At 47.0% G+C, this 20,279-nt stretch overlaps 1 protein-coding gene across 2 annotated transcripts in view; it reads left to right on the plus strand.

Annotated features, from left to right (window-relative positions):
• The window catches only part of CLNK (cytokine dependent hematopoietic cell linker), a 160,767-nt gene that overhangs the window by 69,281 nt on the left and 71,207 nt on the right, over positions 1–20,279 (plus strand). For both annotated transcript variants that reach the window (XM_028089168.1, XM_028089173.1), the window contains exons 3-4: positions 9,811–9,879; positions 19,182–19,210. In XM_028089168.1, the coding sequence (XP_027944969.1) occupies positions 9,811–9,879; positions 19,182–19,210 (98 nt within the window). The remainder of the gene's footprint in view (positions 1–9,810; positions 9,880–19,181; positions 19,211–20,279) is intronic.

The following is a 20,279-nucleotide window of genomic DNA, read 5'->3' on the forward strand; positions in this document are numbered from 1 at the left end:
GCAACCAGAGAGGATCTTCTCCCATGGCCCCACTACTAGATCTCCTCAGCAGAAACCAGCTCAAAGCCTTGATGAGCCCAAGAAGGATCCTTCAGGACAAAAAGTCTCCTGTGTGCATATCTTTCCTCTGTTCACCAGGCACTTGCTGTGGCATATAGTGGAGTCTATTACACGTGGAGTCCATCCAGTGAAGGAACAGGTTTTACACCAAGATCTGTCCAACTATGGAAGCTCATTGACTGGAGCCCTGAGTCTTCGTTTCACCATCTGTAAAATGAGGACAACATGAATTGCCCTCATCTAATTTGAAGGTCTGTTGTGAGGATTAAATTAGAACACCTACAGCAGTATCTGGCACATGGTAGACACCTACTACCTGTTACTTACATATTCTTTCTTCCCTGTGTGTTGAGAGGCAGTTCCCAATGACTAAATGTTTGAGAAGTATATTTGTCAGGGTTCTCCAGGGAATAGAACCAAAAGAATACATACATACATACAGAGAGAGATTTCTTTTAAGAACTTGGCCCACACAATTTTGGGAGCTGGCAAGTCTGAAATCTATACGGCAGTCCAGCAGGCTGGAAACTCATATAAATATGAGTTGTGTTGCAATCTTGGACCAAATTCTGCAGGACAGAGGCTGAAAACTCAGGCATGGTTTCCATGTTGCTGTCTTGAGACAGAATCCCTTCTTTTTCAGAAAACCTCAGCCTTGGCTCTTAAGGCCTTCAACTGATTGGGTGAGGCCCACCCACACTATGGAAGTTCATCTGCTTTACTCAAAGTCCACTGACTTAAATGTTAATCACATTTGGGGTACCTGGGTATCTCAATTGGTTAAGCATCCCAACTCTTGGTTTTGACTCAGGTCATGATCTCAGGGTTGTGAGATCCAGCCCACGTCAGGCTCCACGCTGGGCATGGAGCCTGCTTAAGATTCTCTCTTTCCCTCTCCGTCCGCCCCTCCCTCCCCCAGTAGTGTGTGCACTCTCTCTCTCTCTCTGCCTGTATCTAAATATAAATAAATAAATAAATAAATAAATAAATAAATAAATAAACAAACAAACAAATGTTAATCACAACTAAGAATACCTTCTCAACAGTATCTAGACTATTGTTTGACCAGACAACTGGGCTTCATAACCTAGCCAAGTTGACACATAAAATTAACCATTATAAAGGTGCGAATATGTGAGGGATAGCAATTAAAACATCTCTTTACAGTCAACTGATTACTGAGTGGACTTCCCTCTCAAATTCCTCTGGAAAGGGTCACCAGCTCAAATCTTCAGGGGCTAGTCAGCATATAGGAAAGTGTAAGATAGTCAGGATGAATGGTGGGCTTCATGAGCTTGAGGGTATAGGCCCTATGTAAATATGTTCAAGTTCAAAATTTTCTTTAAAAGTGTGGCAGAAAAGTTGTGCATGCCCTTCAGCTTTTCTGGGTTCAGCAGTGAAACACATAATGATATCCAGCATCTAGGCTATGGCACATCAAATTCCCGAGAAACTGAGCTTTTCCAGATGCTCAGGGAAAGCATTTCCTAGGTTTAGAAAAAAACTGTGTACAGAAATATACCACTTGAAGGAAGTTTGCACATACCACCCACACAGCTTAGGGACCAAGTGGAAGAAACAAAATGGGCATTGCTCACTTGGAAAAGTTGTGACAACTGATGTGGACTATTTTAAGGGAGTTAGAAGCATCGCATCCGGCTACAAAAAAAAATTATTGCAATGGCCTCTCATGCGCAAAAGAGTTGGAGAACCAGTTTATTCTGGTCTTGGCTGGAGCCTTCTGTAATTAGCTGAAAAACCTTCAAAAATTGGCCTGACATTTTCAGAGGTCATAAAAAGTTATGAAATAAGCTGCAGAAAGATTTGAGCTGATCTGGTTTTTAGGCTCACAAAAAACCCTTCTAGATATTACTGAAGTGTCATCTGTAGTCATGCTTCCACATTAAGTAGACAATATGTGTGGCAGACAGTCACTAAAATGTGACCCCCCCCCAATTATCTATCTCTTGATAGTCATGTTCCTCCCTGTGTAATCCCCTCCCCTGAAGTGTGAACAAGACCTGAGGTTCAAGGAAATGGGTTGTCATTTCTGTGATTATGTTACCTAAGATTGCAACTTCCTCTTGTCTTCTTGGTTAGCAGGCTTTGATGAGGCAAGTGGCACGTTAGGGAGGTCCACATGGCAAGGAACTAAGGGTAGCAGCCAACAGACACCAAGGGCCTGAGGCCCTCAGCCCAACAGGCCACAAGAAACTGACTCCTACCAGCAATCACATGTACTTAGGAGCAATGGAGCTTTCCAACCCTGGCTGATACCTTGACTGAAGCCTCAAAAACACCCTAAAACAAAGGACCCAGCAAAGCCATGCCTACATTCCTGATCCCCAAAACTGTAAAATAATAAACATGTGTTGATAAAGCTGCTAAGTTTGTGATAGTATTGATACACAACAATAGATAACTAATAACAGTATGGCACTTTTTTAAGATGGAAACAAAAGGTGATGTAACATCTCTAAAGATGCTAAAATAGCAGGTGCATTCTCATCCTCCTGAGGGCATGATAACAGAAACTAAGAGAACAGAACTGATAATCATAGAAGAATTGATAAATTGTGTAGGAGAGAAAACGATTCTGTGGATTTATAAGGAAGAAAAAAAAATCCCATGGATTTTATAAGGGAGTAGAAAGTCTCATGGATTGTGTGAAATGGAAGGAAATCTCATGGATGCACAAATTAAATCCATGGTGATGCTGGGACAAAGTGGGAGTAACACATAGCATGGTGGAGTTCATAGTTCTTGAAGGACTGTGCAAATGAATATGAGGTCATGTTGGTTGGGCTGGACTCAAACTGGGATCCCAGGAGACCCTATAAAACAGCTGGTGCCACCACCCTTTCTAGATCAACTCCTCCAGTCATTGAAGACCCACGCCACTGTAGAGTGTTCATCTCTCAGAGGCTGAGAGAGAAAAAAAAAAAAACAACACAGTGCTATTTCTATGGAAGTGTTCCAAGGTTCTACAGCCAACCTGATGATGATATAGGGAAAACAGTAGGTTATGGCGTCAATATTTTCAAAGTCCTCATGAGGAACAAATGTCTTATGCTTGCAGGTGGAGTGGCAGAAACTGACTTAGCCAAAGAAATCATATCACATGAACAGACATGACCTGCTCTTAAATAATATGCTCTGCAGAACTTCACTGGAGCATTCAAAACCATTCACCAGACACAGCAAGAAAATTCTAGAGTTAAGTCCGATGACATAACCTCTAATGCCTATGAAGTACTAGATTAGATAATGAAGTTGAATCTCCTGCTTAAAAGAAAAAAGGACATGTTGGAATCTAATATTCTATTTACCTGGGAAAATACTGGGCAATTAACTCGCTGCCAAGGAAGAAGCTGCTGCATTTAAATTAGACCAGATCCTCATGGATGACCACCCAGTACACCCAAGCACCCAAAACAAATGGCTGGCTAAAAGACCAAAATTATTGAACAGCTTAATTTTACTTCGTGTAAAGTCCCTATCAGCAGTAGGTCTCCAATTTTTCTAGCTGATGCTTCTCACTCTCCTGAAGTTAAGGAGAGTTCTATGTTGTTATCCTCCGCTATATGAGATAATAAGCACATGCTGGTTGTTCTCAAAAGAAAAATCAGAAAACAAAAAAGAAACAACCTAAACCAACAAATTAGGTCATATTTAATGCTAGGACTTTGTATCTCTCTAATCGAGTAACCCACACTTTTGACCTGGCTGAAATGGTTGAATTATCAACTACCCTTCTCAATGCTACTGGTTGTCCACCTCCGGTAATCTTTAGTCATTCTCAGTGAGAATCAGGTCCTAGATAAGAAAAATGACCACTAACATGCAGTCGATAGGTTCTCTCCTACTGAAAAATAGAGCCAAGGCCCATTTTGACTTTGAGAACTCAGACTTGCTAAAGAGTCAGAATCAGTGTGATTTTGTACTAGACTTTGTGAGTCTCCACCTAGGTCCCCCTCAAACTTCTTTGGGAATTGCCTTGGTTGGATTTGCCTTCCCTGGTACAGCCCGCATTCACTGACTGGTCCACCAAGGGCACAAAAGCCCAGCCCTCCTACCACAGCCCGGGACAATGGTGAAGGGCCACGATGACAGCACCAGAGCACAGCCCACCTCCTCCCTCTGCCAATCCTGCTCCTTTGCTTTCCTTCCTTGGGGGCTGATTCCAGGAGCTCACCCTAATGCACTTTCTGAGTGATTCCATTTCAGGGCCTATTTCCTCAGGATCCCAACATGCATCAATTCCTGAGGAGATAGAGCATGCGTTAAACACAAGAGGAAGAAATCCAATAGAGCTGGGGATAGAGTGGGACCAGTCTCACAGGGTGCTGTGAGGATTCCATGGATTAATATGTGTGAAATGCAAAATAATAGCCAGGAAGCTGTAAGTCCCATGTAAGTTTTGAGTTGTCATTATCATCATTACATAGTATTATACATTATTACCACTCACGATCTTGGACTCAACAATGGAGGAGAATTACGGCTTAAGAGCAATTTGTGTGATTTCTCGGGAGTCTGCAAGATCCCTGTGAATGTATAGAATGGGAGCCCAGAAGTCTAAAATCAAGGTGTCAACTGGGCTGTGCGCCCTCTGAAGACCCTACAGGAGACTCCTTCCTCAGCTTTTCCAGCTTTGGGTGGCTCCATGGCCCCATGGCTCCAGTCTCTGCCTCCATCTTCATGTGGGTCTTCACACAGCCTTCCTCCATGTTCTCTTCTCTCTTCTCTGTCCTTGGTTTTAGGGCCCACCCTACTCTGGGATGATCTCATCTCAAGATCCTTAGCAGGATTACATTCTCAAAGAAACTTTTTCCAAATGTAGTCCCATTCACAGGTGCCAGGCACACATATCTCTTGATAGACACCTCTCAACCCACTACAACAGGTATAAATTGATTCCACCATGGAACTAGACCACCAGTTCTAAACTATCAGGTAGGTTAGGTCTACTCAAAAAGCAATGGGAATCACAGAAGGTATATAGAAAAAGGAGGGAACAAGAAAACAAACCTGTGAAGGGATACCAAATGGCTTTTGTTAACTGACCATGCAGGAGGGAGGTAGAGAAGAGAAGAAAATCAAAGATGGCCAGAAAGTGTTGAACCTCAAGTGCTAGGAGGAAATCAAGAAGAGAGGCTGGATGGTGTGGGGCGATGTGTTCTTGCTCTTTTTCGGCAGGATGTGAGTTGTTTGGAAGAACAATTAATTGGCTCACCCCCGCTGGCTCTCTGTGCCTCAGTTTCCCCACAAGCCAGTGGCATCTCTTACTTTTCCAAGGATGTGCTGAGTTCTCTGAGCAATAAATAAACTTGTATTGCTTCCCTGGTGGGCACTTGAGTAGGATCAATGACAAGTAATAAGGCAGCAGTTTAAAACTGCTGATGTGATTCATTTTACAATGTGGGTGGGACAGGCTGAGTGGCCCACAGGAAAGGCAGCTGGTCCCAAATGTTTGAGGCCTCATAAAATGGTGAGTATCTACTTACCCTGCTGTAGTAAACGGAACTGTCATTCCCAGGTTCACAGAGGCAATGGCCAACTTGGGAACACTGAACCTTCCAAGGTCAGATCTCGATTTAATGTAAAGCAAATAATCTTGACCCATGATGATTAACATTCTTAATCAACATTCTCTGTGACTGAAACTTTATGATTCTTTCAACATTGGATATTTAAAACAATGTGTCTCTAAAAACTGGAACCCTAAAGAATGATTTAAAATAGAGAAATCTGGTAGGGGGTAAAACCGTGGAGCTGGACATTTCAGTTTTCCTTGAGATTAGCGAACAAAATTCAAAGCCAAATAACTGGGAGGGAGCTGGAAATAGGGAAGCAACCACTTTGATTTCTAATCTCTGCTTTTTCCATGCATTTCCAAAGCACATAAACTTTAACTACTTACTATCCAGGTAAATGGCTATTTGTCAGCTTCGTTAATATTTTCCTTACATAATCTGTTGTGGGAGGAGGAACTCCTCCCAGACCCATCTTCTCTCTCTTCCGCAGTGGTTTTCAGAGGGTCTGGCCCTGAGCTTCTGAAAATCACTGGCTCCTGGTTCCCCTAATGCACATCTGACATGCACCTGGCCGGAAGTCAGAGCCCTGGCCTGCAACAAGCCTGGTCACTCCAGCCCAACCCCACTGCTCACAGGGCCCCTGTGTCCTCATCTGTATCTTGGAGCTGAGAAGGAGACTTGCCCATCTACTGCTGAGGGTTACTGTCAACATCAAATAGAAAAAGACTTTGAATTCAACTCTCTTCTTAAAGTTAAAAAGTCAAAAGCAGATTATCTGGAAAAGTAAAGGTAGCTTCCGGATGTTGGGTTCTTAAGGTATTTAGAAAGAGGTTGAGGAAATTCTCAGAATCTCTCCCATTCTCCTACAATGGGACTAGTTAAAGCCATTTAGGCAAATGTTACGTGGGCTGTCAGAGAACACAAATGCTCTGACATGATACCGAGGGCCTCCTTCTCTGTGCAGGGACAGGTCAGAATTTCCCTGGTAGCAGAGAGACCCACAGGATTCGGCACATGAAGGGCACGGCTTGCTTCTGTGGATGAGCCCAAACGGGCAGGTCATTTGTCAATTCTTTATTGATACATCTATTTGTATCTTACAAACATTCCTGAGGTCAGGTAGCCAGTGTGCTGGGAGAGAAACAATTCCCAGGATACGGCTATATTGTCAAGCCGCTAGTCCAGGGGGACATGAACGCATGAACAGGCACATACAAGACACTATGGTTTAAAAAAAAAAAAAAAGATTGTTTACTTGTTTATGGCCTATCTCCCCAACAGCAGTAAGATTCATGAGGCAGACTCCATCCATCTTCTTTAACAACTGCATCCCACTGTGTGGCATCCAGCCTGGTACAATGTAGATCTGACATATGTTCATTGAGTTAATGAATGAACAGGTCCATGAACAAACGAACGAACAGTAAAACAGAGATATACCAAAAGTCCTAAAGAGGAAGCAGGACAGAACTCAAGGGAAACTAGCATTGGAACTAGACCTGGAAGAATGGAAAGGTTTTTGGCAGATGGAGAGGAGGCCAAAGAAAAATCTAATCAGTGATGCGGGAGCATGCAAAGGTAGGGCCCAGATTGAGGACAGTGTGGGGCCCTGGTGGGGGCACAGGATAGGAGGGAACAGAGACACAGACAACAGAAATTGTGTTCAAGACCGCTGAGGCAGGCATCTCGGCTATCATGGGAATGAGTATGGATTTTGTCCCCCAGAAGGGGCAAGTGGTGTGGATTTTCAAGCAGGGAGGTGACTTGATAATATCCTGCTAATTAGAAGTTACCCCAAAGACACAAATGTAGCGATCCGGAGGGGCACATGCACCCCAATGTTTATAGCAGCAATGTCCACAATAGCCAAACCGTGGAAGGAGCCTAGATGTCCATCAGCAGATGAATGGATAAAGAAGATGTGGTATATATATATACAATGGAATATTATGCAGCCAATCAAAAAAATGAAATCTTGCCATTTGCAACGGCGTGGATGAAACTAGAGGGTATTATGCTAAGTGAAATAAGTCAGTCAGAGAAAGACAAGTGTCATATAATCTCACTGATATGAGGATCTTGAGAAATAAGACACAGGATCATAGGGGAAGGGGGAAAAAATGAAACAAGATGAAACCAAAGAGGGAGACAAACCGTAAGAGACTCAGGAAACAAACTGAGGGTTGCTGGGGGGGGGGGGCGGCGGGTCAGAGGGATGGGGTGGCTGGGTGATGGACATTGGGGAGGTTACGTACTATGGTTAGTGCTGTGAATTGTGTAAGACTGATGAATCACAGACCTGTACCCCTGAAACAAATAATACATTATATGTTAGTTAAAAAATTTTTTAAAATAAAATAAAACACACAATAGAAAAGGTCCAAAAAAAAAGAAATAAAGGTCACTCCTGTGGCATTTTGGTGGGTGGATTGGAGCCCAGGGGGCCAGGAAATCAGGTAAGGGGTTGATGCTGGGAGTTAGACCTCAGGTAGAGCAGAACGAAGACTGAGCAAGGACATAATTGAGCAAGGAAGAAGGGGCAGGAGAGGAGACATCCGGGGATCTGTCAACAGAGCATGGAGTTGTTGGTGAGGGGGGCGGGAAAGAGGAGACTCAAGGTTAGTGCCCAGGCTGCTGGTTTGGAAACTATATGAGCAACGGAGCCATTCACGGGGAAAGGGCCTGTGTCTGCTAGAGAATAACCAAGCAAAAAGTTCCGGGAAAGAGATGCCCACGTTGAGAACTTAGAAGTCGGGGTGCCGATGTAGGCGTGAATCAAGCTTTACCCAGATAAACAGCAAATAATGAAATATATGAAATAATACAATAATTAAGTAGAGAGAATCTTAAGCAGGCTCTACACCCAGCATGGAGCCCGATGCAGGGCTCCATCCCACGACTCTGAGATCATGATCTGAGCCTGGACGCTTAAACAACTAAGCCACTAAGGTGCCCCTCACTAAATTTTTTATTTATTACATCACAGCCTATAGGCTGCACACAAAATCCTAGATGGACAATCTCTGGTCACTGATAGGCATTTCCCGGGGTCCTTGACTCCTGCGTGCACAGGCATTCCCACTGAGGGCCCGCTGCAGACCAGGCGCTCTCCCCGACCCTACGGATGCACAGCCGGCACATCTCTGCCCTCGAGGGCATGGTCATTGAGCTAGCTTGGCAGACATGATCACAAGCTACGAGTTAAGACAAAAGTAAAACTACAACTCAGACACACACTGTGAAGGAGCCAGTCTTAGAGGGCGGGAAGGTTCTTCTGAGGACCTGGCACCTGTGCTGAGCTCAGAAGCAGAAGGGAGACAATAAACAGTATCTGAAAGAGGCCTGGGGGTGGGGGTAGCGAAAGTACAAGGACCAAGAAGAAGCAAGTTTGCCCCACGTGGTGGGAACCCGGACAAGGAGGTCAGCCGAGCTAACGAGGTAGCTGTCGAGGAGCATTTGCTGACGAAACTGTTATCAATAAATCTCTGCTAAAACTCACGAAATACCCGCAAAAGAAATGGAAGTATATTAAATGTGGCTAATTAAATGAATGAGGGATGCATAATAGTGATGGTTTATGATAGTGTGAGCAAATTAACTCAATTTAAAATAATTTAATCTTTTCACAGTAAATGCCATAGCAAAGTATCTAAATTATATAGAATTCCAATAAATATAATTTGAATCTGAACTGCTATTGCTAAGTAATCTGCCTTCCTACCCTGGATGATGTCTGCTAGCTTGGGGTCAAATTCGACTAACACAGGAAGCATCTAGAACATTCCTTGGTCCACAGGCACTGTCCTTCTTTGACAGCCTCCCCTCAACCATGTGTTGAAGGTATGATGCTCTTCATTTTACAGAACAATGTCACAGAGACAGGGAGGGTGCCGCAGTGAGCCTGCTGATGTAGGACAGCAGGCCGACTTTCCACCCTGACTGGGGTGCTTCTTCACCCCACACCACCGCCCCTTGTAGAAGAAAGCTCTTACATTAAAATATATACATATATTTTAAAGTAATTAAATTACTTGAAACACAGCTATTTTTTTAACCCCAGTGGAAATGCAAAGAGAGATTTGGAATTATTTGTGAGATGTTCATTACTTAAATCTGACCGGGTGGTTGTTTCTGTGAATGAATGCACTTAATTATTTTTTTTCCCCTAGCTTCTTGCTATTTCCTGACTGCAATCTATTTTCTTTCATCCCAGGGACAACAGAAGGGCAACAAAAGAAGGACCCAGTGATCTGAACCAGAACCTCTGTCTGCCAAAAAATAGGTCAGAATATTTACTTGTTTATTCATAGAGGAGCGAACATCCATAGAGGAGTCTGTGGCAAATCAGCCGACCAACACACACACACACACACACACACACACACACACACACACACACACACACACACACACACCAGGTTAATGTGATAGAATTTTATTGCTGCCAGGGGTCTTAGAGGTCACATGGAGACCAAGGTTCAGAAGGACAAGAACCTCATGTGGGTTGAAGTACCAGCCCGCGTGCGATGCAAGGAAAGGTTGGGAAGCCCCAGGGCACCCACAGCATTTCTGACGAGGGCTATTTCCACCACCCACCAGGGGTCCAAACAGCCCAGGAGACAGCCACAAAGATGGAAACTTCCATTCTCAGCTGGTGAACGATTTAAATGATGGATCACAGATGCATCAGGCCACGAGCCCACCGCCAGCTCTCATAAGTGAGGAGAATAGAGGAAGCCATGTACCTATGCGGTTTCTTCTCTTTGTCCTTCAGCTGAGCAAACATTTACTAAGCAGTCATGACATTAGGGCTTGCACAGGCTAGGGAATATGCAGAGAAAAAAGACAAAGTCCTACCTCCAAGGGGCTCAGAGCCTGAAAGCTCAGAATGCGGACTAACTTGGTAAATGACAAGATCCCAATCCTAAAGCCCAATCCAGCTCTGTCATTGTCCAGCAGCCAGACCCTGGGCAACACCCTGATGCCCAGAGGGGGTTGCAAGGTCTCCTTGTACCCTGCCAGAGCTCCCTCACTGAGCCCTGCCCGAGCAGTCTCTCTGCCCAGAGGGCCACGAGGGTCTCAGCATGTTATACCACGCCTTGCATCCTAGCACACTTCAACTCAGGTCAACCACCAAACACCCATTCAGTTCCTACTATGTTCCAGGCCCTGGGACTTTCTTAGCATCCTAAGATTTACTTGAAAAACTATTTTTCCTAAGAAGAGTAAATGAATGCCTGTAAAACAGAATATTCGAAATATTGTCAAAACCACATTAAGCAAAGGAAAAATTGTGGCTGTTCTCAGACTTGTTCAATGTTTACATTAAATACATTTGAATAATGCATTTTAAGTCAGTTTTTCTTATTTCTTGACAATAGCAAGAGATGGGAGCTGGAAGGGTTAGAAGACTTCCTTCAAATGAAGATGGTTGCAGCAATCACATACATCAAAGTAATATTTACAGCTACATTTGAGAAAGAGAGAGAGAAAGAACAGTGCTTTTCCGCAGCAAATTATTTCAGGATGTGTCATAGCATGCTCAAGATATATTAAAAAGAGCAACAGACGATGTTTCTGCAACCTGTTCCAAACCATTTATAAACCCAAATTAAAAAAAAAAACCCATATGCATACAAATCTCTGTACCACTGCGTATTTTATAATGAAAGTATTAGATGAGTATAAATTAGTATTTGAGATATATAAATCAAATCAAAATGTCTGAAAACTACATATTTGGGTCTACTGTCTTACTTCGAGAACTATTAAACCCATGAATTCATTCTCCGTACAAATTACAATTATCAGCATTTGGCGGCGAGGAGAGAAGGATGCTGCGAGCAGGCGGGGCTGCGCAGAGAACCGGCCTGGGGCGCCGGGTCTCAGTGTCACCCGACGCGCTCACTCACGGAGCGACCTCACTCTGACAAGCCCATTTCCCATCTCAGCTCCTCATATGCTTTAGAAATGGTATTTGAAAGCAAATGAGTAGGCTGCCTTGTCCCCCACTGAGCCCTGTATGTAAAGCAGTGCACATATGTGGGAATGAAACGGGTGACCCCTGTAGCACGCCTGGAACATGGCAGGTTCTCAATAAAAAACAGGGGCTAATGATCACGGAGTGGTCATGTGCCCATCATGTGACCATGCGCTGGGTGCCGTTTTAAGAGTTTAATAGGTGGTGTCTCCCTGGATCCCCACAGTTCTGGTCTTATCAGTCTCCCTTTTATAGGAGAGAAGAAGGCATGCCCAGGATCAGTAACTTCCCCAAGGCTGATGAGCTGGGTGTGGTATGGTAAACCTTAGACTTTTCCATATTGTTACTGGCATCTAAAACAGCCCTGGCACTCCCTGCGGCTCCCCTCAATACTGCCAACCCTTAGTTAGGTGAGGGGTCAGCTCCTCCGACAGGTGCAGAGGGCTGTCCCCGGCCACCCCCCCACACACACACACACTCAAACACGCATGCGCCTCCGGGCCACACAAGACGCTCACACAGATGCTGAGCGCTGGGGACCCACCCAGCTGATGCGGTCCAGGAGGTGATCCAAGAAAAACACAGGACCACATCCACGACACGTCCACACTACTGATACGAATGCATCCTAGAACTCCCCATGGAATTCATCGCGCTGAATCCCCAATATCCACTCCTATCCCGTGCCGCAACCCCACATGTGCAGAAAACGGAAACATACTGATAGATGTTGTCCAGTCGAGCCCAAACTCAAATCAGTAGTTGAGTGCCTGACGTGCACCAGCCACCACGAAAGGAATTTTGGCATTTAATCCTCACAATACTGCTCTGAAGTAGTTATTCTGATTCCCATTTTATGGACTAGACAAGAGTCTGAAAGAGGTTCCATTTGTGGTCAGTCACAGAGCTCGCCCCTGGTGACAGCTGGATTTGGATTCAGAGTCTAACCTCAAGTCGAGTGCCAATCCTGGGTTCTAAGTGACCACAACTTTCTGCGGTGTTGACATGGTCGTGTGGATTTCGTTTTCTGTTCCTGTGAGTCTCCAGTCTGCTCCTGTCAAGACTGCAACGAAGAAGGGGCATGCGCAGTGCGCTCCTGCGAAGAACATCCACATTCATAACAGAGCCTCACAGCAACACGTCCTGGAGCGTGGTCCCTGGACCAGCATCCATCAGCACCACCTGGGAACTTCTTAGAAATGCAGATTCTCGGGCCCTGACCTCTGGAATCAGACACTCGGGTGTGGACCCCAGGCACCGGTGTTTAGACAAGCCCTCCGGGTGATTCCGGTGCCCATTCAAGTTTGAGAACCTCCACTTTAGCATGGTTACTGCGAGTGCAAGCTTCGGAGTTGGAGTAGGAGGGCCTCTGGGCCCAGCACTTACTCTGCCCTTAACCACTACCTCCAGGAAACGGGAAGGAATGAAGAAGCCGCAAGACGGGGGCCCAGAGGGTAGGAGGAAGGGGAGAGAGGCCAGTGCGTTGGGGACAGGGAAATTCAGAGATGCAGACACAGCCCTTGCCATCAAGATGCTCGGTCTAGGGTGGGGGGGACGTGAAGACTGGTGTTGCAGATCACAAGACACTGTGCCACGTGCAGTGATAGGAACAGACAGGCCCCCAGGGGGGCACTAAGGGTCAGGGAGGCTAAGGGCTTGCCCACGAGGTTCCCAGCCATGCCTTCACACTCCGAGTGGAGTCTCTTTTCCCATTCCTGACGACAGCACTACAGTTAACACTGTCACTCACGTCCCACACTCCAACGTTCCCAATCTGCACCTCACTGACTGTCCATTTGTTCCCTTTTGCCACTAACACCTGCAAAATAGTTAATTCCCGGGGGAGGGGTGGAGGTGGGGGCAAGGTACAGGTGGGTTTAATTCCTCAGGGCCCAGGAGAGCCAGTCCTTACCCTTCAGATGCAGGAGCCCTGTTCCTGTGCTAGGAGGCCCCCTGCTGGACCCTCCCAGCAGGCAGCCCTCACCCAGGAGACAGACCTGGTGGGGGGGGGGAGTGGGGGGGAAGCTGCTGCTTGTTGCTCTTGACCTCTCTGGTTTCACCCTACCCGCCTCCAGGGGCCCTGAGCAACCATGGCACTGACAGATGCATAAGAATACTGCTCCCTCTGGCCCTCCTCAATGGGCAGAAAGGGGAGTATCTTTCTGAAAGGTGTGGCCGGCTGAGAGCGTTACAGAGGGCAACAAGTGCTTTCACAGAGGGTACGTGGACTACAGTGTGGTGCCCCATCCCTTTCCTGGGCTCGCCCACAAGGAGCTCCCCATGGCAGTTGCTCAGGAAACACTACTGAAGGGTTGGGAGGAAGAAGGGCTGGAAGGACCTACCAGGATGCCGTGGGCTTGAACGATGCCCTGTGCCTGGCACATACTAGATACTTAAATAGGTGGTGGAAGGAACTTTTAGCAGAAGGGAAGGATGGAGAGATGCAGAGAGAAGACAGAACAAGTCAGGGAGGGCGGGGAGAGGGTGGAGGCCATGGGCTTGGGAGCCGTCCACTGGCTGGAAGGGCGCTAGATTCAAACTAGCACGTGGCACAGTGTCTTGTGATCTGCAATACCAGTCTTCACTGCCCCCCCACCATGCACTGAGCATCTTGATGGCAAGGGCCACCACCCTGCTCCTCTGCGGTATAACCATCCCAATGCCAGATACGGTGGTTTTCCTCCTTCAGTATTTGCCAGGGACATGGAGAGCCCATATGAAAGGGATCAGAGTCACAAGACATGTGTTCTGTCCTCCGAGAACTTAAAATCTAGTTGAGGAAAGAAAAAAACACAAGGTTTAACAATGAGATTTGAGTAAGAAATTCGTAACTCCACACTGCCTTTTGACTCTCCTAGTGTGTTAGGAGGGCAAGCAGTACTGCAGTGCTCAGAGGTGGGGAAGCCCACAGGCCCCAGGGGGACCCTGAGGGGGTAGACAGGGGCAGGGACCCCCCAGCCCAGAGTTTTCCCTAGGATCCCTTCGGGTTGCCGCATGCCCCACAAATGTGTTTTGTTTTATAAAACTAAAACAGAAAAGAGGAGGATTCCTGAAACTAATCAAGGATTCCTTTAACAAATGAGCCCACTCTTTCACTAATTAATTATGAGCATTGACTTCATTCCACCCTGGTGTGAGTTTCTTCTACTTCAAAGTAATGTGGGTGTTGGGAGATGTTCTCCAGTCTGGGATCTGTAATGAAAACGAGAGCCTATTCTAGAGGGGTCTATGTGGGACCCATGCACGTGTGTGAAGCACGTTCCTCCCATGTAGCTGACACTCTGCCAGGCCTTGCTGGGGCAGGCGGGTCCACGGAGAGACCCAGACTTGGTTGGCCATGGGTCTCTAAGCTGCTCTACTCTGGGGACACCCCTCTTATCTCCGTTTCCCTGTGCACCTGTGCCCTGCATTCATTCCCTCGTCCGTGCACTCACTCATGCTTACTTGGCCACACATTTGTGAGTCCAGGCCATGTTCTAGGCATGTTCTCTATTTGGTGCCTGGTCTCCATTTTAGGGGCTGGGGGCCTGGTGGAGGGAGTTTGAGAAATCGAGTTGTACTGTTCTGCTTATGGGAGTGTGAGTTCCGTTGGATAAGTGCCACATGAGCAGATGAGGGCTATGGTGGCCACACAGGGAGCTACGTCCTTCCCTCTCCAGGAGATCCTACGCACACCGGCATGGCCTTTCTGAGATGCAGCTCTGAGCAGGCTCTACCTAGTGCCTCACCCAGTTCCACCTGTCTCCAGGACCATGCAGGCCTTCTAGCTCACCCCTGCTGGTTCCTCACTCTCTGAGCATGGGCACACCGTGCCTTTCCAGACCTCAGCTCCCACAGCTCCCTGATACAAACCTGCACCTCCCTCCAGTGCTGGAGGGGAAGGAGGGTGCACCCCACCTGCAGACTGGCTGCATGGGAACCGTGGCACCCCCAACTCCCCTCATGGGGTAAGCTGGGCCTCAGCCCACCCATCCACAAAATGAAAGGACCAGTTCTGGTAATTAACCCTAACATTGAGATAAAGATTCCTGTCCACCGAGAGTTGCCAGGAGATTTGCTGAAATGATTTATAAAAGGCTCACACTTAACCAGTATAGAGCAGGCATCCGAATAGAGGGAAGAAGGCAATGAATTTAGAACTTCGGAGTCACCTTCATTTCTCTCTAGATTTAGCAACTGTTATCAACTGTCTGACAAAAATTAGAATTTTAGCTCTTAATGTCAGAAGCAGGCAGTTTCTTAAGGTGAGACGTGGAGCCGAGCCAGTCAATCTTGGAGGTTTGGGACAGGGAGTGGGCTGGCAGGTGAAATCACCCTGACCGTCTCCCAAGGGGCTTGCTGTGCATTCTGCTCCAGCAGGGGGGTGCCTGGGGAGACCCAGAGGGGACGACACACGTCACACTCCAGGGGGCGATGAAGAATTATCTCCACGCCAGGAGCTTGAGCCTGGAGACAAGACCCAATGTTGTCTCTATGGGACAGGAAAAACACACCATCCAAACTTTGTTCCCATGGATAAGACGCAAGTGCACCCTGCCTACACAATCAGATCCAGTTCTCCCAGGCAGCAAGGGGGTGGGGGAAGGGAGGGATAGCTTTAATTTAGTGCCCATTCAGGATTAAAAATTATTAAGTGTATTAAACTATTAAGAAGTATTAAAAATTAAAAATAATTCGGAAATTAAAAATCTTTATTTGTAATAAGGCTTAAATATTGAAAACCACAAACCGCTGGAGGTCAGTCTTGCTCATTTCATATTCCGTGAACTCCCCCCACCACGATGTGGACACCTGCCTGCACAAGCCAGAGATGCAGAGGAAGGCCTGCTGCCCTCAGGCCCAGAGGTGGAAGGAGCAGGGGGTGGGAACAGTAGAGAGGTGGCTGCCAAGCCAGCCCACCATCCAGCCGAGGCCCGTTCGCATGTGGCCGTGTTATGGATGCCATTGATGCAAAGGAGCCAAGGAGCATCCTTGTAGTTCCCTGGTAAGAGGCAGCTTGCTAATGAACACATGGGGCTTGCTTGAGCATAAAGAACACATCAGATCTCCATGAAGTTTGCTAGCAGCCTCCTCTTTTGCTAATCACCCTGGCTGTCAGACTGCAAAGAGCATTAACACAAGAGCCTTTTCAGGTACCTTTTCAGCTGCTGGTCTGCACAGCAACCAGACATAACTGTGGAGTCCAGGTCCCCTCCGGGACCTCCTCCTTCCCAGGCCCTCAGAGGCAGGTTCCAGCCTTCTTCCCCTCCCTCCCCCCTTTCCGGGCTCAGCTGGAGTAACAGTGCTGCTCCCTGCTCTGCTGAGGCTTCCTCTGCTAATTCACTGGGCTTGCACTGACACACAGAGAGCCCTGGGGTGCAGAATCCCAGAGGATATGACATATGAATGAGCGCCATTGCTTCGGGACCCCACCGAGAGGCAGCGTGGATCCGAGAAGCCACTTTCCACAGCCTCGACAATCGGGAGGAAGCTCCAAGGCAAGACAGCTCAGCGGTCTACGTCGCTGCTGTCGGCTTGGAAATAATAATAGTGGGACACTTCCCAGCTCTACTGATTGCTTGCTGGGCCACTTCAGGCAAGTCACTTACCTCTTCCGAACTGAGCTGCACCCGCAAAGCGGGGAAAGCCTGCCCACCGGAGTGGAGCCTCGCTCAGTGCGGGACAGGCTCCACTCTTCATAGGCGTCAGACAACCCCACGTCTGCCTTTGAGGGTCCGAAACTTGGAACAACAAATTGGACAACATTGCCTCCGATGAGCTTTTTAGCATTAACGGTTTTTGATTCTAAAAGCCAGGTGAAGCCAAGGTCAGAAGAAGGACAGAATCCTAGCTTCAAAGCCAAAGTTCTTGCTAGGCTCCCCGGGGAGAGTGAGCATCTTCTTCCTCACCCCTGGGCTCGGGCTTACACACTTCGCTGCCTCCAGGCAAGGGCCTGGCTTGCCACACTCCCATCAGGCTCGCCATTCACAATCGAGAAAACATATTTGCATTTCACGTGTCACGAGTGACAGGTCTGGGGAGCCTTTGGAGGCCTTAATCGAAGACGAAGATGTCAGGGAAGAGGCCCTGTGTTCAAAGTGTCAAGAGAGAGCTCTAGGGCCCCAGATAAATGATCTGCTCCTTCCTGGCTGATTTACTGTTAATTTCTGCAGAATCTCGGGCAGCTTGAAAGGACGCCAAGAGCGAACCACAAGGGCTCTGAGACCACAGCTGCACACTGCTTCCCGACTCACCACCGCCCACGGGCAAGGCCGGGGAGGTGGCGAGGATCTGGGGATCCGACAGGCTGGTGTCAGGTCCCTCGCTCTCTGTGGGACTGGGCAAGCTGAAGAGCTTTCTGAACCTCCCGTCTCCTCGTCTGTAAACTTGGGACAGTGTTAGCCACCCCACAGGGCCAATCTGGGTAGTAAAATGGAAGAGAACAAAGGGTGAGCAGGAAGCCAGACTCAAGGGCCGTGGCCTCCTGGTTACTCACATCTCCCAGCTTAACTGTTGGGGGCCTGATGTCCCAGCCACCAACCAGGCCTCATAAATATTTACACCCGGCGTGTGTTGCGATGCTCAATTAATTGCTCCTATGACGTACTTTGAGAGCCTCGGAGGATAGATGCTGTGTGAGGCCCAGGATTATTAAAGGCACAAACAAGTTGGCTCACAGAAGCAGCATCCTCCAGAGCCTTCCACCACCCCAGAGCTTTTCCAGTCTTTGCCCAAAATCTAATCAAAAGGTGTTTCCAAAAGCACCCTGTCCAACGTGAATGTGCTGGCCAGGCAAAGACCCTACTAGAAAATGGACAAACACACGTACAGACAACTCACAGCAGAAAAAATCCAAGTAGCCTAAAACCACTTGGAAAATAATAATAATAATTCAGGCTCACTAGGCATCAGGGAAGTAAAACAGGTAAAATAAGGAATCAGGTGCCAAGTAGAATCATTTTAAAGGATGGATTTAAGGGTGGTGAAATCCAGCGAGATGGTCACTGTCCTCTCTGTGGATTAGCACCTAAATTGACCCAGCCCACCTGGAAGGCACCTGAGTGATCTACAGTGAGGGCTTTGGAAGACCCCCATTGCCTGACCCCTTCACTGCACTTGGTGGAGTCTCTCCATGGAAATATTTGGGGATTAGATGAAAAATGCAAGCACGGATGCTCCCTGCAACATTATTCACAATAATAAAAACTAGCAAGAACCTAAATGTCCCCTCTAAAAAATCACAGCCAATAAATATCATGTCTTTGAATAATAGCTAGAGACACATAGCGCATTTTTAACATCAGCAGCCCATACATTCCTGTGCTATTTTTATGCAGCTATATGTTTAGATGTACGCATACACCTCATCATAAACACATGCACATATGTATGGCAGATTTGCCAAAATATTACCTGGGGCGGAGTTGTTTTCTTCTCTGTGCATTTTTCTATTTTTCCAGATTCTCTGTAATGAGATGTTGTTTTAGATCTAGAACAATATGAACATGAGGAAATCGTTCCATAGGTTGATCTGGGAAATGCATGTGATAGCTGCCCAGTCCTCTGGGGAAGGTGTGTGACCCACATGCCATTGACACTGACCTTGGTTCTCTTTTCTGCCCTAGGTCATGGCCTCGAATCAACAGCACCGCAGGTGAGTCAGGGGTCCTCCGTCGCCTGAGCAGTGGAAATGTCAGCATAGGACTGTTAGTCTTCCTTCCATTCTTTTCTGCTTTTCCTTCAATAAAACTATCAGCCTGTTCCAACTGGCATTAGCCACTGAAGGTCTCTCCCTCTGGTTGCTCCTGGGGGGCGGCCTGGTCTGTGACTTCCAAAAGCTTTGAAAGCTGGTAGGCTGGCAGGGAACCCTGGCTCCCCACTTTTTAGCTGTGAAGCCTGGGACGAAGCACAGATCCCTCCAGGCCTGAGTTCCTTCATCTGTAAAATGGGTGAAAGTCTGCCTAAACGTCAGCGCAGTGGCCACTCGGTAGCGCTCGTTCAACTGAACTCTATATAATGGCTTCCCCCCAAAATATGTGTTGAGCAGATGACTGATTAATTTTATGTTTCTCTTGCATCTTTTTTAGAGCCTAGTTCTGGATCCCATTAAAGTTTGAGTAAAAGTATGTACTATTCATCTTGGAGCATCATTATTTCAGGGAAAGTCCAATAGAACATCCCTAGAAAGCTGGTGGCCATAAATGATGGCTGCAAAGAGACAGAATAAAGTGAGAAATAGACAAGAAGTGTGCAAAGAAGGGATAGAATCATAGGAAGTGATGCAATCTGCAAATGAACTCCAAGGTTCATAATGGTGCATGTTGGAGCATGTAGCCAGCACTAAGCATGTCCCAAAGAGCCATGAGAAGTGGAGAAAAGCAAAATCAAAATTGCAAGTATGAATATAAATAAGAAACAAGCACCCAGCTCTAATCCTTCTTACAGAAAATGCTTTTAGTAAAGCTTCCCAGTCCTTTGCTAACAAAGGTTGCATTCTGTCAAGGTAGATACTTCCAGACTGTACTGGAGTCTTTGATCCCAAATATACCTCCCTCCACTGGCTTGCTACCTCTCATCCCTTCCCACTACCTGCTTAGAGTCTTGGGGGTACTCTAGACACTTCCAAAGGGGATGGTGCCTGAAAAGGAAATTACCAATCTGATGCGGTGGCTGGCAAGTTATAAACCACGTGACCCATACCCCTCTCCCTTCACCCGCTCTCC

Source organism: Eumetopias jubatus, unplaced genomic scaffold (genome assembly GCF_037043125.1).
Source record: "Eumetopias jubatus isolate StellerSeaLion01/CBP00866 unplaced genomic scaffold, mEumJub1_p1.0 scaffold_2, whole genome shotgun sequence".
NCBI lineage: Eukaryota > Metazoa > Chordata > Mammalia > Carnivora > Otariidae > Eumetopias > Eumetopias jubatus.